The sequence below is a fragment of the Podarcis cretensis genome (genome assembly GCF_951804945.1).
Source record: "Podarcis cretensis genome assembly, chromosome: 12".
NCBI lineage: Eukaryota > Metazoa > Chordata > Lepidosauria > Squamata > Lacertidae > Podarcis > Podarcis cretensis.
The window spans coordinates 19,554,382-19,572,385 of NC_137181.1; the positions used below are offsets into that span (position 1 = coordinate 19,554,382).

Below are 18,004 nucleotides of genomic sequence, written 5' to 3' on the forward strand. Positions count from 1 at the left end.
GACCACTGGTCTTGTTAGCTAGGGATGATAGGAGTTGTAGTCCAAAAATAGCTGGGGGCCAAGTTTGGCCACCACTGCCCTAGAGCTAAATGCTGCCTTCCAATCCTCTTCAAGCTCTTGAGATTCTCCCAGGGCTACACCTGCCACCAGCTCTAATTTGTGCTCTTCTCAAGAAGTTTTGCATGGCCAGAATGTGCTCTTGAACTGTAACAATGCATCTTTGCATGGATTAGGAGAACTAAGCACAGAGGGATCAGTGAGACTGGCTGGCACCATCCTAGTCCCTGCCTGATCTGCTCTGCTCTCCCAGCCAGTGAGAGTGTGTGATTTTCTCACTGCACCAGCTGCAGGAGAAATGCTAAGAGCCCCTTGTATATCACCTTCACAGACCTGATGAAGGCCTTTGACCTTGTCAGCTGAAAATGACACTTCACAAAGCTCAACAAGATAGGATGCCAACCTAAGATTCTCAAGATGATTGTGTCCTTCCACAACAACATGCGTGGCACCGTCCAATATGACGGCTCATCCCCAGATGCCTTCCCTATAATGAGCAGTGTGAAACAGGGCTGAATACCCACCCCAACCCTCTTTGACATATTCTTCTCCCTATTGCTCTCATATGCCTTCAGCTCAACTGAAGATGGTGTGTACATCCATATGAAGCGACCTGGCACATCTCCACACCAAAACAAAAGTGCAGCAGATCCTTATCTGAGAGATGTTGTTTGCAACCTTGACAGCACACTCCGAAGAAGCTCTACAGTGAATCATCAACCATTTTGCCCAAGCCTGCATAAAGTTTGGCCTTACCATCAGCCTGATGAAGACCAACATCTTGGGTCAGGACCTCACCAGCACTCTATGAATCAGCATTGGTGACCACACACTTGAGGTGGCAGACTATTTTGTTTAACTGGATTCCACTATAACTTCAGTAATCTCTCCATCAATGCTGAGCTGGACAAACGTATTGGCAAGGCAGCTAAGGCAATGGCTTGCCTCTTCAACAAAATATATTTAAGATTGTAATTAAAAGCATTAGTGATCACAGCCCACTTACCACTGATAATTCCTGGCTGGGTAGCTACAAGAGCCTCAGCTTCTTGTAGCTTTTCCCAGTTGGATTCCAAATCTGCCTGCAACTGTTGCTTCTTCTCCAAGAGATCATAGAACTTCCTTCCTGTGAACAGAAATATTTCAGAATTGCCCCTTGAAAAACTATTTCAAATGTCCTTATTTCTAGCATATTAGCATAAAATAAATAAAAATCATTTTAAAAACTTGATTATTTCATATAAATACATTGCAGATTGCATATATGAAAGGATGAAGAAGCTAACTGAAATCATTCTGGAAGTATACCAAAGTGGCCCCCACCACAACATTCACTACAGGAGCTTATGAGAAATCATCTTGTCCTGATATAAGGGGATAAGAAACAGACTAATCCTGAAGTCACTGAATATTTATATTCCCATCCACAAAACACCATCTCCGCTTAGATGAGGGAATAAAGGCAATATATAAATGTAATAAAACAAGATAAAATAATCCATCTGGACAACTAAACCAATCCTCATTACCAGTTTTTCCTCCTTCCTTCCAATCCCTCTTCATTGTAAGCTGTATCTTTTAGATTGTAAAGACTTTTCTGGCTGAAAAGTAAGCTAAAAATTCTTTTAAATAAATAATGAATAATCTACCTTCTGTAGCTTCATAAATTAAAAACATGAAACTCTGGAGTTTCTCATTATTTTTAATCTATAAGGATTGCCTCCCAATGTGTCAGAGAAAAAGCATGGAAAACAGATGGGAAACTGAAATGAAAGTTACTGAATGTGATATGAATGCAATGCACACAGTGAACTATCAAAAGTGAAGATGGCTGTAAGAGCATTAATTTCAAGGTATAAAATTGCCTAATTGTGCAACTACCAGTAACTCTTTTTTGTTTGAGGGTGTGCAGAATTTAATTTTTTAGACCAAAAAAGTGAACATTTCCTCATAAAGGCTGTGGAAAGTGATAAAATTTGAGAAGTACTGACCTGGAGTGAAGAACACTTTTGCTACAAAATGAGTGATGTTTTAATCAATCAATCATTATTAGTTGTATTTTATTCTGTTTTTATATTGCAAAGGAATCATAGAATTGTAGAGTTGGAATGGAACCCAAGGGTCATCGAGTCCAACCACCTGCATGCAGGAATCTCAACTTGATCATACATGACAGAGGGCCATCAAACCTCTGCTTTAAAACCTCCAAGGAATGAGAGTCCATTACTTCTCCTTGGAGTCTGTTCCACTGTGAAACAAATCTTACTGTCAGAACATTCTCCCTGATGTTTAGTCGGAATCTCCTTTCTTATAGCTAGAAGTCATTGGTTTGGGCCCTATCTTCTGGAGCAGGAAAAAACAAGCTAGCTCCATCTTCCATGTGACAGCCATTTAGATATTTGAAGATGGCTATCATATCTTCTCTCAGTCTCATCTTTACCAGGCCAAACATATGCAATTCCTTCAACCATTCTTCATAAGGCTTGGTTAACAGACCATTCAGCATCTTGGTCATCCTTCTCTGTACGAGTTCCAGCTTGTCAAGATCCTTCTTAAATTGTGGTGCCCAGAACTGGACAGAGAATTTCAGGTGTGATCTGACTAAGGCAGAATAGAGCGGGACTATTACTTCCCTTGATTGGAACACTATACCTCTGTTGATGGAGCCTAGAATAGCATTAGATTTTCTTGCTGCTGCATCACACTTTTGACTCATGTTACCCTTGGGGTTTACTAAGAGCCCTAGATCCTTTTCACGTGTACTACTGGCAAGGCAGGTATCCCCCATCTTATATTGGTGCAGCTGGTTATTCCTGCCTGTGCAGAATGTTACATTTGTCCCTATTGTTAGTTAGTTTTGACCCAGTTCTCCAATCTGTTAAGGTCATTTTGAACCCCATTCTGTCTTCTGTGGCATTAGCTAGTCCTCTCAGTTTGGTCTCATCTGCAAATTTGATTAGCATCCCCTCAATTCCTTCGTCCAAGTCATTTATAAAGATGTTGAACAACAACAGTCCCAGGATAGGACCCTGCAGTACCCCACTTGTCACTTTTTTCCAGGCTGATGAGGAATCGTTAGTGAGTACTCTTTAAGTTCAGTCAGTCAATCAGCTTTAAATCCACCTAACTGTGGATTGGGGGACTTAATCAAAAGCCTTACTGAAATCTTGGGGGACTTAATCAAAAGCCTTACTGAAATAAAGATACACTACGTCCACAGTAGTCCTCTGATCTATCAAGCTTGTAACTAAGGAAAAGAATAAGTGAGATTAATCTGGCACAACTTGTTTTTGAGAACCCCATGCTGGATCTTAGTAATCACAGCTTCCCTTTTTAAGTGCTCACAGACCTAAAACTTATCCAAGAACAATGAAAAGGGACTCACTTGATTAATTTCTACTCCTGCTCTTCACATTGATAACAGGGGTCTTGAAACACTGAAGTAATACTATGAATACCATAGTATTATACATCATTCATTATTATCTACCTACCAGTGGGTGTTTCAATCAGAGCCCTTTCTGAAGCACGGCGTTCAGCATTTCGCATATTGTTCATAGTTTCCTTTAGATCTTGAGTCATGAGTCTTCTTTCCTCAGTGAGCTGCTGTAGTTTATGTTCTACAAAATAATAATTAATGTATGCTGAAAAAACTACACAAAATATTATTATGCAACACGTATGTAGCATTAACTGGGTATTTTAAAAATAAATATTTACATTTATAATGCTAGTTGCTCAAATTCCATCATACATCTTATCTCAGTAATCAGAACAGCAACCTTCTAAGACTCATCAGTATGAATAAGCCATGTTAGCATTTAAGCTCAATTGTATTGAAATGACCTGATATCCAAAGTAGATATGTCTTAAAAGTATATCTAACAACATGAAATATTACAGCAAACGTACCACTGATACTGCCTGGTTCGGTAGCTGCAAGTGTCTGAGCTTCCTGTAGCTCTTTCCAATTGGATTCCAAGTTGGCCTGTAAACGCTGCTTCTTAACAGCTAATTCAAATAATTCTTTTTCTGTGAACAGAAATGTTTTTGAGTTATGTCTTCAAAAACAATTTCAAGTGTCCTTATTGGTCACAAAGTCACACAAGAAAAATTATACTCAAAAACTTAACTATTTCAAAGAAATGAAAAAAAACCTTTCCATCTGTAATTGCAGATTAGACATTTTAAGGAGGAAAGGCTAAAGGAAATGATTGTGAAATATAGCAAAGCAACTTTTTGTGAACTTAAGCCTATGAAAATGTCTACTATATTGACAGACGTATGCGCCAGAATCTAGGGCATAGATCTGCAAATATGCCTGTGAAGGTGTGGCTCCACCTGTGCTGAGGCACACCTCGCACCCGGCATGCCACAACGTGCCAAGGAGCCTCGCACCCACACTCCCCAGACTTTCGCCTCTTGGCTAGAAGACAGGGTTTCCCCCTGACCTTTTGGAGATATGGAGGTAACGTTCCGCTTGTGCTGAGGCACACCTTGCACCCGGCATGCCACAGCGTGCCAAGGAGCCTCACGCCCACTCTCCATGAACTTGTGGCCTTTTGGCTAGCAAACAGGGTTATTCCCCTGACCATTTGTCCTCTCACATATTTGGTTACTAGACATAACGCTTGGCTGGAGCATGACCAGGGACGCAGATGTAATCAAGTATCGCGGAACATTTTAGGGAAACACCTGCTAACACGTGTATTTGATAACGCTGGAAATGTGCTTAGATGGAAACACGTCATGTTCAGAGTGGTTTCACTACTATTTCCAATTGTTGACTTCTGCTAATAAAAAGAGGCTCTGCGAGGCTTGCTTTTCAGCTTGCTCCTGCACAGGTCACTTGCATCCAACCTCCCATCATCCTTCATTATTCCTACATATGCCACCATCACCTCACTCCTAAAACACACAAGAGAACTTGCCAGCCATGGTACTAGGTGATTTCTGATCCTCTCATATCTGTTCACTGGTAATGCTAAGCCAAATTACACTTCAGTAGGAACAAGCAAGCATGCTGGTGCACATTCAGAAAATGGCAGCCACTTTGGTGCTCCCCTGGTCCTCTTCCTGCTGTGTTACCAGGAGCTAAGCCATGGTTTGGCTTAATGTTCTGTGCAAACCTGGGCTCATAGTTTGTTTCACTTTAGACAAACCATAAACAGTAACCATGGTTTGTACTTGGCTTACTGCTCATGATTTACTGTTTATGGTTTGCTGCTCAAGGTTTATTTGGGGGAGTCAAACTCCAAGGCCAGATTCACACGTAATTGTAAAGCCAAACTATGGTTTAGATCTTGGTAGTGCAGAAGCGTGATTGGGAAAGCAACAAATATTTTCTAAATGAAAATGAAAAGTGAAGGGAGGGAGGGAGGGAGACTTTGCCACCAGAATAAGACTGTTTCCACCTACCTCACCCTCCAGTCATAGGAGCCTTCATAGGGGAACAGCTTCTAGAGGAACTGTGAGGGGAGAGGGACTATATTTGACATTAGGGGGGGATGATAATGGTTGTTTTTTTAAAAAAAGTTATATTGTTTATTAGGCAATTCAACAATACTACTGTATTTAAAATGTTTGTTTTTATGTGAATCACTTGGAGCACAGATTTTTTGTGGGAAATGTAGTACATAAATAAACTGACATAGAGGTCCAGGACATTTGTTCAGGAACATCACTCACTTGCTTTAGTTGTTGTATTTTTGTCAACATACATCAGGACAGGAGTACCCAGGGTGATATAGTGGTGTGGTAAGGTAGTCACTGCTGTTTACTCTGATAGTGTGATGATAGGACAAGGATATAGTAAGGCTGAAGTTGCATGAATATTCTGGTAGGAGCATCAGATTGGCTCTGCCAATGCGTCCATAAAGCCACAGTCTGGTTATCATCCTGCCTATCCTGATACAGTGTTGCAGCAGCTGCCATTGTGCTGCCCACTCTTGATTAAATGTTTGGTGTTTTTTCAAAAACTATACATCTTTTATTGTCTTCATACCATCAAATTGTTCAAATTGAGCTCTTTATATAGTGCAATACTGTTCCTTTAGTTAAATAGTTAACTAAAGTTAAATTAAGTTTAGTTAAATAGAAAAATAGTTCGTGGTATTTTTCTAGAAAAAGTGGTGCCGGAATTCACCATGAACACCTCCCTTGTCCTCTTATAATGGCAACTGTGTCTACCTGAGAGGTGCTGGAACTGAGTTTCGATGAGTTCTGGCTGGGGAAAAGCCGTGACCAGTGTTACTTCAAGTTACGCAGTCATGATTGGGCTTGCAATACTGCAGCAATATGCATGCTAGGTGCATTTCAAATACTGTATGTATTTCATTCCATACATACCAACAGGTGGTTCAAATCGAAGTGCTTCAGAGGTACGACGCTGTGCTTTTTGTATACTTGAAACTGTTGCATTTAGGTCCGCAGTCAAATTTCTTCTTTGCTCAACAAGCTCCTGTAATTTATGCTCTAAAAATAATTTCAGATAATTTCATACTCAATTTAAATATATTCTGAAATTACTAAAAACAACAACAGTGCAATTAGTATGTAACATTACAAGCAAATTTTAAATAGTAATATTTAATTTTATATGCTAGTTGAATGATCGAATTACTTCATATTCATAAACACAGTGTGTCACTTCTAATTTTAATTATTTTAAAAAATTATGTTTTTATAATATATTTTTAAAATCTAATAAATAAAATAATTTATAAAGAAGGAGGTATAAGTCAAGCCATTCATAGTATGAAAAATCACAGAAAACCTACCATTAACACTGCCTGGTTCAGCAGCTGCAAGAGCCTGGGCTGCTTCTAGCTCTTTCTGGTTGGATTCCAACTTTTCCTGCAACAATTCCTTTATTGCTGACAGTTCATACAATTCAATCTCTGCAAAAAGAAATGGTTTGCAATCATCTATTGAAAACAGTTTAATGTGATCATTCCTTATCAGGTTTGATAAAATCCAAAAGGGTTGGATAACATGCAGAAGTATTCATAAATGGTAATTTTCTTTAAAAATTACAAATGACTTCTTCATTTGGCAATGACTATTGCAAGACAAAGTGAAGGAGTTGAACAAAATTGATTTGGGAATGTAGCAAAGTAACTTCAAGAGGTTGTAAATCTCTGAGAATCCACCATGATGATCTGTGAGAGAAGTGTGAAAAGATGGGCTCCTTAGGAAGTCTGAGGGGAGCACAAAGTCCACCCTCTTTCTTTCAAGTTAATGTTTTGTTACAGCAGCAGCAGAATGGAATCAGGATGGTTAATGTACATAGTGTACTTCACATACATATTTATCACTGAAATGGAGGATGGAGAGAAAGTGAGCACTTCCTAGTAAATTATTTGCCAGAAGATAAAATTTGAACAGACCTGAGGGTTTAGACCACCTCTGTCACACCTCTGTTTTAGTGAATTTATTAACTAATCATTAATAATTGTTTATATACCATTTGCAAACTGCAAAGTTATTAACAAGATTTAAAACTGAATCAGGAACAATGGGAGGATACATGGTTTATGTCTCCTCTTCCTCTGATGTTTACATTGGTGACAGGGGATGCAACTGTCTTGCAACACTTGAGGCAATATGAATACGGTGATATAAACTATATAATATTAATCATTAACTACCAGGGACTTGTTTCAGCTGAGCCCCTTCTGAAACACGTCGTTCAGCATTTTGCATATCATGTATAGTTTCATTTAGCTCTGCAGTCAAGTGTCTTCTATGCTCAATGAGCTGCTGTAGTTTATGTTCTACAAAATAATTAAAGAACAACACATTACAAATAATAACGTATGCTTTAAAAACTACACAAAATATTACTATGCAATTGGTATGCAGTATTAACTGGAAATCTTAAATATCAGTATTTGCATTTATAGTGCTAGCTACTCAAATTAAGTCATATACCTTATCTCAGTAATAAGAGCAGCTTTCAAAGACTCATCAATATTAAACAATATTACATGGTAAGATGTATATGAAGAAACTGTTTCAGAGAGACTGAATTGTAACATCATTATTCTTAACAAGAAACCTATTCTGATTATCGATAAATATGGTTTCTAAAACCTGGCTTTTATGATGATTAAACTTTTATTTTGAACCACAATACATTTGTATACAAACAAGCAATGGCCCTTATTGACATGGTGTAGCATATTAGAATATGCAAGTCTTATAAGAAAAAACAATCCTCTACACTCACACAAAGCCCCATTAAAATTGAACATAATCTTAACTGTAAGAAATACCTTAAATCCACATTTTAAATTTACATTTTAAAACTGTAGCTGATAACATGAGAAACCACAGCAAACGTACCGCTGATACTGCCTGGTTCAGCAACTGCAAGAGCCTGAGCTTCCTGGAGCTCTTTCCAATTGGATTCCAAGTTGGCCTGTAAAAGCTGCTTCTTAACAGCTAGTTCAAATAATTCTCTTTCTGTGAACAGAAATGTTTTTGAGTTATCTTTTGGGGGAGAAATTCAAGCATCCTTATTTAGTCACAAAAGCTTGTAATACAGTGGTACCTCGGGTTAAGAACTTAATTCGTTCTGGAGGTCTGTTCTTAACCTGAAACTGTTCTTAACCTGAAGCACCACTTTCGCTAATGGGGCCTCCTGCTGCCGCTGCGCCACCACTGCACGATTGCTGTTCTCATCCTGAAGCAAAGTTCTTAACCCAAGGTAATATTTCTGGGTTAGCAGAGTCTGTAACCTGTATGTAACCCGAGGCACCACTGTACAAAGAAAGATTCTCAAAAGCTGCCTTATTTCATAAAAATGATAAATCAACTTTTTCATCATATGAATATTTATTGATCCTCTTCACCCCACCCACAAGGGAGCCCCTCAAATCCAGCATAAAATTGTAAGTCACATATGTGCCTGCCTTCTCCTCCACCATGTCAGTAAAGAAGCTAAAGCAGCAGTTGGTGGACAGGCTGCAGTGCAGTGAAAGCAGCCTGAGAATGGAAGCACTGCTAGACCTCCTGGTCAGCCTCTACACTGAGTGCAGCCATGACTCATTGCTCCAGAGGGAAAGGCTCACCTCAGACTTTGAGTGGGAATGGACTTCCTAAATATTGAGAGTGATGTGGAAGAGTTCCTCATAAACAGCACCTGGTCCGGCTATTAGGAGTCAACATCTACCTTACCATTGGCAGTAGGCCTGAGAGCCCTACCATCTCCACCAGTGCCTACTACCCAGTTCAGCATCAGATTGAACTGGCTTAACCATGGGAATTATGTGTACTTTAATGAACTGAACAGAGTGAAAGAATGTGAGTCATGGGGGCGTAGGGAGTGTGTGTATGAACTTAACAGTGCTTAGCTTATTTTTTTTAGTTGCCCTTTTGATAATGTTATCATTGTTTTATAGATTATAAATGCCATATAGATTTGTTAATCATATAATATGTATTTTGCTATAATTGTGAAGTTTAGCTTAATTTTTAGTTGTTTTTTAGATTGTAACTATTTCACTGATGATTTCTTAATTCTCTGCTGTAGTGCAATCCATGCAGGATGGAAAGGTGTCTCCTCTCTCTGACAGGCACAGTGACGATCGGGCTTGCAACACTGAAGCAGGTGCATTTCAAAAACTATTTATCTTTCATACCATACATACCTGCAGGTGCTTCAAGTGCAGCTCTTTGTGAAGCACGGCGTTGTGTTTTTTTAATATTGTATACTGTTGCTTTTAGTTCTGCAGTCAGTTTTTTTCTTTGCTCAGCAAGCTCCTGTAGTTTATGCTCTAAAAATAATTTCACACTATATCAGACCAAACTTTGATATACATTAATGAAGCATTAAGTATCTAAAAGTGTATAATGGTTGCTTGCAAGTTTGATAAATCATAGCAAACCTACCACTGACACTGCCTGGTTCAGCAGCTGCAAGAGCCTGGGCTTCTTCTAGCTCTTTCTGGTTGGCTTCCAACATTTCCTGCAACATTTCCTTCTTAATTGATAAACTGTACAATTCCATTTCTGCAAAGAGAAATTTGGAATCATTTTTGGAATCATTTTTTGAAAACAGTTTAAAAGGCAAAAAGTATTCATAAATTATATTTTTATTACAAAATTATAAATAACCTCTTCATATTCCCTGTGTTCTGGGACTATAGCAAAGTAACTGTAAGAAGTTTTAGCTTTCTGAGAATCCACTATGATCTATGACATATATCTGAAAAGATGGACCCCAAAGTCCAAGTTGAGCACAATGTGCTCCTCTGCCCCCTCTTCTTTGAAGTCTCTCAGCCCCACTCACCTCATAGAGTGTTTGTTGTGGGGGAGGAAGGGAAAGGAGAATGTTTGGCGCTTTGAGACTCCTTCGGGTAATGATAAAGCGGGATATCAAATCCAAACTCTTCTTCTCTTGTATTCCTCACCCGAACTCTCCTTAAGCTTCAAAGTGGCTAACAAAAATTCTTCCGGGAACAGTGGAAAGATGCTAAATTTATGTCTCATTGTATCTCCACACTGATGACAGCAGCACAGCTGTCTTGCAACAAAACAATTATTTGCCTACCAATAGGTGGTTCCTGCTGAGTCCTTTCTGCAGCACGACGTTCAGCTTTTTTGACATCATGCACAGTTTCCCTTAGATCTGCAATCAAGTGCTTTCTTTGCTCAGTGAGCAGCTGCAGTTTATGTTCTAAAAAATAATTACAGGCCAATTCATAATAAAGTAATAATATATGTTGAAAAAACTTCTCAAAATACAACGATGCAATTGATATGTTAACACTATCTGGAAATTTTAAAAATTAAAATTTGCATTTATAATGCTAATTGTTCAAATTACTTTATATACATTATCTCAGTAATCAAAGAATTGTAATTATCTAAAGCAATGGTTCCCAATTGGTGGTCCATGGATCCTAAACCACCCAGGGGGTCCACAGAGCCTTAACATAACAAGAACTACCATAGGGACATCGGAATTTTCAAAAGTAGGGGGTCCATGGCTTGACTTTTGGGGGGAAAGGGGGAGTCCACAGTAGTTAGCTAACTGAGAACCATTTATATAAATGATATTTCTCCATTGCTAATGGACAATGGATCTTAGGCTGGGATCTTGCTTCTCCTTCTGGTCAAAGACAGGAAAGATGAACTTAGGGAAATAGGTTGGCTCTCAAATAATGCACTAGTTTGCATCCTCACCAAGCTCAAATAAGATCTACATTCACACATTCATATGTCCATCACAGAATATAAAGAAAACAACAACATTTTACTTCAACACTAATACAAACATGTAATCCTACATTGAACAAATGTAAATAAATGTAAACCCACAACAACTGAAATGAATGTAAAAATGAAAGAAATATCCTTAAGCTAAGTATAATTCTTTCTCCCATTGGTAATGAAGGTCATTAGCCTGGGATGTACTACAACTATCAACAACCAGTGAGGGCCATCTAAATGGCTGCTTAAGATAGAAGAACTTGCCATAGTACTTTACTTCTAAAAGCAGCTTCTGCAGAAGCATACTTATAATGATTTACAAATGTGCTGGGAGATGTCCAGGTTGCTGCCTACCATACCTCAACTAATGGTGCACTCATTGCAAATATTGCAGATGTAGCTGCTACCCTTGTGGAATGTACTGTCACTGGTGGAATGTACTTATAAACCTTAATAGTATGTGCTCTAATCCAACATGATAATCTTGTATTTATCATCTTCCTCCCTAAAGTTGTGAAAGGATACAAAAAGGCAATCTCCCTTAATTTATTTTGTTCTCTCTATATACCTTTACAGTGGGATGCGGGTGGTGCTGTGGTCTAAACCACAGAGCCTAGGGCTGGCTGATTGGAAGGTCGGCAGTTCGAATCCCCGTGACGGGGTGAGCTCCCATTGTTTGGTCCCTGCTCCTGCCCACTTAGCAGTTCGAAAGCACGTCAAGTACAAGTAGATAAATAGATACCGCTCCGGCAGGAAGGTCAACCAGGTTTCTGTGCCCTGCTCTGGTTCACCAGAAGTAGTTTAGTCATGCTGGCCACATGACCCGGACGCTGTCTGCGGACAAACACCGGCTCCCTCGGCCTATAGAGCGAGATGAGCGTGCAACCCCAGAGTCCTCCGTGACTGGACCTAACGGTCAGGGGTACCTTTACCTTTATATACCTTTACTGCCTGGCAGACAACTAAAGTGTGCCATGCTCTTTCTGACTGATTTGATGGCACAGGACAAAGGGTTAGCAAAATCAACTCCTCTTGTGTATGAAAGCATGGCATTACTTTTGGAATGAAAGATGTATCTGTCCTCAAACTATTCTCTGTATGAAATGCACAAAGAGGTTTAACTACAGAATGTACATTCAATTCAGACACCCTTTGGGTAGATGTAAGTGCCACCCAAAACAACACTGAGAGACATCAGTCTGCTTTCCTCAGTTCATCTTTCCCACATTTGGCCACAGGGCGGAGCAAGATCCCAGTCTAATGATCTTCATTACCAATGGGGGTATTTATTTGTTATTTATTTTAAAATATTTATTAACTGTTTATTATTAAAAGTAATCATGAAGCAATGTGAACAACATAAAAACATAAACATAAAACATCCAATAGAATAGCAATATAAAAACCTAAACCATAAAAGCAGCATTAAAAAAAGGTAGTGTCTAGTGTTAACGATCCAGAAAAGTCCAAAAAAGAATGTTTTGAAGAATGCCTAAAACATGTAAGAGATGAAGCTGACCATACAGCAAAGAACAGGATGTTTGAAATAAAAGGCAGAATTGCAGAAAAGGCCTGTTTAGGGGTCATGGCCATAAAACAGTCTGCAGTCTGTATAAATATTTATTTCACTTGTTAGTTGTCTAACAAGAGGACAGTCTGTACCATCAAAGTTAAAAACATCATCAAAATTTAACAAATCAATACATAAATGACTCAGGACTGCAGTATTCAACAACCTGTCCCCCCACCCACCCACCCGTGAACCGACCCAGACCCTGCAATAATCATCTGAGGCACTTCTTCATTGTCCTATTCCACTAGGCGTCTGAAGGGCAGCTACATGATAACAGGCCTTTTCTGTGGTGGCTCCCTGCTTGTGGAATGCTCTCCCCAGGGAGGTTTGCCTGGCACCTTAGTTAAATATATTTATGTGCCAGGCAAAAGCATTCCTCTTCTCTCAGGCCTTTGGCTAGATGGTTTATCTCTAGCCTTTTAAACTGTGGAGGGAGTTATTGTTTTTCTTTGTTATTATGTAATGTGGGGGTGTATGGAGTATTAGGTGGTGGATGTTAGATTTTGACCAGCTTCGGCCCATCTGAAGCTGAAGCTGATACAGGCTCGTCTTATCTTGAGCCCAAGCAGAGCGTCGTCACACAGCAGAAGGATAAGCAGTATGTGCTACATTCTTAATTTTTATTTACACTTCTATGCTGAGAGAATACAAACATGCATCTTGCCTCTGTGAGAGCAGAGAAGCAACCCCTCTCAGAAACAAAGAACATCGAGAGAACAGTGAAAAACAGGAAACCAGTGAACGTCACATCCAGTCTCCCATTCCCGTGGGAATCCAACAGTAACTCTGACTGTGGAATGCAAAACAATGTCTTGTGACTGCAGTTGCTGCTCAGTGAGGGAAATAGAAACCAACAGTGGACACGTTCTCCTTATGAGGTAGTTCTCCTTATGAGGTAGTTTGCCCGCCTTTAGTCCCCAACCCTGCATTCATTTCTCACTTGTGGCTTCTACAATCTGTCAACACATAACAGTGGCCATATCCTGTGAATGGATTTGACTGGCTGGTTAAACCAGGTGAGGTTGGCCAATGGGTCTGAAGTGCTCAGTGTGTTAGAGACTTCCCCTGCATGCAAAGACAGGCTCCGACAGATTGAGCGGGCAAGACCAATAGTGGGTCCAACAGTTCAGAATGCATGTGCTGTAGAGGGAAGTGAGGAGTAGGTGGGGATTGTGAACCTGGGAAGGTACCCCATCTACAAGAAGGAAATCTCTGATCCTAAATCTCAGCTGCCTTGTGGGATATCTTTGGAAGAAGAAAAGGCTACGGAATAAACCCTACACAAATCCAGAGTGGAGTCCCTAAGATGGTTGGATGGCATCTTGTATGCTTCCTCCCAGAAACTAATGCAGCCAAGTTGGTGCCAAACATATTGCTCTGCTTTCCATTGGACCACAGTGAGGCCAAGAGGTCTTGTCATCTTGGCAGTCCAGGATTTCCATACACACTGCCCAGGCTTGAGCACTGGAAAGGTCACTTTGGTGCTGCTAATGCAGTGGTTTGACTTCATCCCTGGAGGCACACTCCAAAGTCTCCTGAGACAGACAGATGCCACCAATGTTAGGTATTTTTGTGTTTTAATACTGTAAACAACCCTGTGATCCTCGGATGAAGGGTAGTATAGAAATGTAATAAATAAAATAAAACATAAAATAAAACATAAAAACAGCACCAGCCTTGGTGGAAAACTGAACTCTGGCATCACTATTCTAAGGACAGATATGGCTCATAAGGTTTTTCACATGGTTCAAGTTCTTTTCAGCTGTAGTGCACTTACATAAAAATAAGCATTGGTCCTTTTTTCAAACCGTGTAGCATCTTAAACCTGTGCAGGTTTAATGCAAAAATAATCTACAGCCATTCAATGGATGCTTAGCGTTGAACATAAGGTTTTCAGTTTAGCTTAATGTCAAAACTTTAGTTGGCAAAATGAAGAATCATAGAAAACCTACCACTGATACTGCCAGGTTCAGCAGCTGCAAGGGCTTGGGCTTCTTCCAACTCTTTCTGGTTCAATTCCAACTTTTCCTTTAACCCTTCCTTCTTCATCAATACTTGTTGCAATTCCATATCTGCAAAAAGAAATGGCTTGGAATCATCTCTTGAAAACGAATCTCAGGGATGTGGGTTTGAGCCCCATGTTGGGCAAAAGATTTTTGAATTGCAAGGGGTTGGATTAGATAACACACATAGTTCCTTTCAACTTTACAATTCTATGAGTCTGTGATTCTTATCGGGTTTGATAAAACCCAAAAGGGTTCGATAAAATAACACAAATGCCTTAACAAAAAATCAATATAATTAACAGCAATCCTAGATGTTTGCTACATATGCAGTAAGATAAGAATGAATCCTCTCTAGCTTCACCCCAACACACGGCCGAAGCCTTAGGGAGAAAGTTTCCACAGGTGCAAATGGGGGTTTCCCCCTAAGACTTCTAGCTGCAAGGGTTATCCCAAACAAGCCAGAAAGGGAACATACATATCTTCCCTCCTCACATACTGTACTGCATTTCCAATACGAACTGCTGTTTCCCTGACTGTAAGAAAATAACTAGTTGTATGCTACATTTCTAGCAAGTTTCTGCTTTGGCCCTCCATTTCCACTCACCAGGAGGTTTTCCAGCTAGAGTTGCTCTTTCTGAAACACGATCCTTTGCTTCTTCTATATCACATACTGTTTCCTCTAGTTCTTTAGACAATAGTTCTTTTTGCTCAGCTAGCTCCTGTAGTTTAGTCTCTGCAAAATAATTTCACACCAGATGACAACAAAATACTGTATAGGCTGAAATAACTTACTACACGCATTAGTGCAAATTCCTTTATTACCTGGAAACTTTAAATGTGTACTGTATATGCATTTATATTACTAGTTGCACTTTACTTCCTACAAACCTTGACTTTCAGGCTGAGTAAAATTTTAACTATAATATTTTTGTTTTTGTTTTTTAAAAGCCCCTTACTAACACATTGGTGGGTGGGCCCAGTGGGCAGAACAACAAATAAGAATACAGTAGGACAGACTAGTTTCTACACACACAAACAAACTCCTCCAACTAGGCAAGCAAGAAGCATTATCAGAGAGCTCAAGGTTAAATTCAAGTCATGCTATAGATAACAGCATGAGAAATCACATCATACATACCACTGATACTGCCTGGCTCAGCAATTGCAAGAGCCTGAGCTTCTAGTAGCTCCTTCTGATTGGATTCCAACTTTTGCTGTAATTCTTGCTTCTTTGCAGACAGCTCATATAATTCCCTTTCTGCAGAAATATTATACGTATATTTGAAGAATAATTTCTAAACTCATAATTGCTCACATAATTGCTCACGTAAAATAAAAGGACTTAAACATGGAATTATTTCACAGAAATAACAAACTCTTTATCTCTCATTGCAGATCTTATAAAAAGGCAAAGGAGCATAATGAAACCCTTGTGGGAATGTGGCAAAGTAACCTCAATGTGGCATAAGTACCTGACAGTATCACACAGATCAAGTATGACAGTATCACACAGATCAAGTTTGGGCCTTGCCCAACATGGTACCTTCCAGATGTTTGGAGCCACAATTCTCATTAACCCCAAGCCAGCATGACCTATGGCCAGGATGATGGAAATTGTAGTCAAACATTTGGAGGGCCACAAGTTCCCCATCAGTGCTCTAAATTACAACAGTAAAAAATATGCTAATTCCCTGTCCTCCCAGCTGTTGCAAACAGGAGGCTATGTATAAATTCTCTTGTACTGATCATCAGTGCTGCTGAGTCAGCCAAGTTATCATTTTTCTTCCTTTTCAAGCCAAAAGAAGAGATGGCACAGCTAGGCAGTAGTAGTCAGTGGACAGGATGGGACTATGCTGCTTACCTGGCTCTCCAATGCCCAAATGGCTGCTGATTATGGAGAGGCATGGGGGAGTGGAGAGGTCAGTGTGGCTGCAGCAGCAGAAGCAGCAGATTGATCCTGCTGCTGCACTTGGACTACACCAACCTTCTCACCAGCACTGGCATTAGGAAGCCTGGTAAGTAGAGCACTTTTGCACTGCTGACTGCTACTGTTTCTGGGTAAACCCTCTCATTATGATTAAGTTTAGAAAGTACTGATCCACCAAGCTAAAACTTTTCTGCACATCCTTTTTCTTTCATATTTATTAGTTCTTTTTTATACATACTGTCAAAAGAGCTCATGAGAGCTGGCCAGAACCATCTGCTGAAGCTGAAGCTCCTCACTTCTCTGGTAGCACTAGCAGCAGCAGAGGAAGCACCCACTCAGGCACTCTATCAGTGGGGTTCTACCACCCACCCAAGGCAGTTGTTCAGTCTGTCTCATGGGTGGGTTGGCCCTGGAAAAGGGGGTTGTCCCAAGCAAGCAGGAGACATCTCTTCTCTCCTCATATACCTGAGGAGGCCTTCCCAATAAGAACCGCTGTCATCTCCACCCCCTGATTGCAAGTAAGGGGGAAAAACCTAGTTGCATGCCACTTTTCTTGGAAGCATCTGCTTTGGCCCCCAGCCCCTACTCACCAGGAGATTTTCCAGCTAGAGTTGCTATTTCTGAAACGCGATGCTTTACTTTTGCCATATCATTTACGGTTTCCTCTAGTTCTTTAGTAAAGAGTTCATTTTGCTTAGCTAGCTCCTGTAGTTTAGTCTCTGCAAAACAATTTTACATCAGTAAATAAAAAAGTGAATATATGCTGAAATAACTGTGCTACATACAATAATGCAATTTCCATTATTACCAAGAAACTTTAAATGTGTACTGTGTGTGCACGGATAATAGTAGCTACCTGTACTTCCTACACACCCTGACTTTCAGGCTGATTAACGATAGAGTATCTTTATTTTTTGTTTTGTTTTTAAGACCCTTATTAACATGACAACATATTATACCAATGAAGGAACAATCCTCTACAGTAGGAAGGGGAGCAAACCTTTTCCAGACAGAGAACTGGATTCCTTTCTGGTCAACCTTCCAGAAGCCACAGGCCGTTGGTGGACAGGACCAGTGGCAAAAGTGGATGGAACAACAAATATGAGCACAGAAGGCTAATTTCTACTAACACACATTGACCCTATCCTCCAACTAGACAAGCAGGAAGCATTACCAGAGAGTTCAAGGACAAATTCCAATCAGGCAAAACCCTCAAGGAGGCTG

At 39.9% G+C, this 18,004-nt stretch overlaps 1 protein-coding gene across 6 annotated transcripts in view; it reads right to left on the reverse strand.

Moving 5' to 3' along the window:
* Positions 1–18,004, reverse strand: part of CCDC7 (coiled-coil domain containing 7) — a 142,371-nt gene that overhangs the window by 42,650 nt on the left and 81,717 nt on the right. For 4 of the 6 annotated variants that reach the window (XM_079996286.1, XM_079996283.1, XM_079996282.1 and 1 more), the window contains exons 38-51: positions 17,371–17,499; positions 15,992–16,111; positions 15,458–15,586; positions 14,800–14,919; positions 10,613–10,738; positions 9,952–10,071; positions 9,711–9,836; positions 8,404–8,523; positions 7,707–7,832; positions 6,837–6,956; positions 6,406–6,531; positions 3,970–4,089; positions 3,552–3,677; positions 1,064–1,183 (exon numbers count right to left, since the gene is read on the reverse strand). In XM_079996286.1, the coding sequence (XP_079852412.1) occupies positions 1,064–1,183; positions 3,552–3,677; positions 3,970–4,089; positions 6,406–6,531; positions 6,837–6,956; positions 7,707–7,832; positions 8,404–8,523; positions 9,711–9,836; positions 9,952–10,071; positions 10,613–10,738; positions 14,800–14,919; positions 15,458–15,586; positions 15,992–16,111; positions 17,371–17,499 (1,728 nt within the window). The remainder of the gene's footprint in view (positions 1–1,063; positions 1,184–3,551; positions 3,678–3,969; positions 4,090–6,405; positions 6,532–6,836; positions 6,957–7,706; positions 7,833–8,403; positions 8,524–9,710; positions 9,837–9,951; positions 10,072–10,612; positions 10,739–14,799; positions 14,920–15,457; positions 15,587–15,991; positions 16,112–17,370; positions 17,500–18,004) is intronic. The other 2 variants (XM_079996285.1, XM_079996284.1) reach the window with 2 other exon arrangements.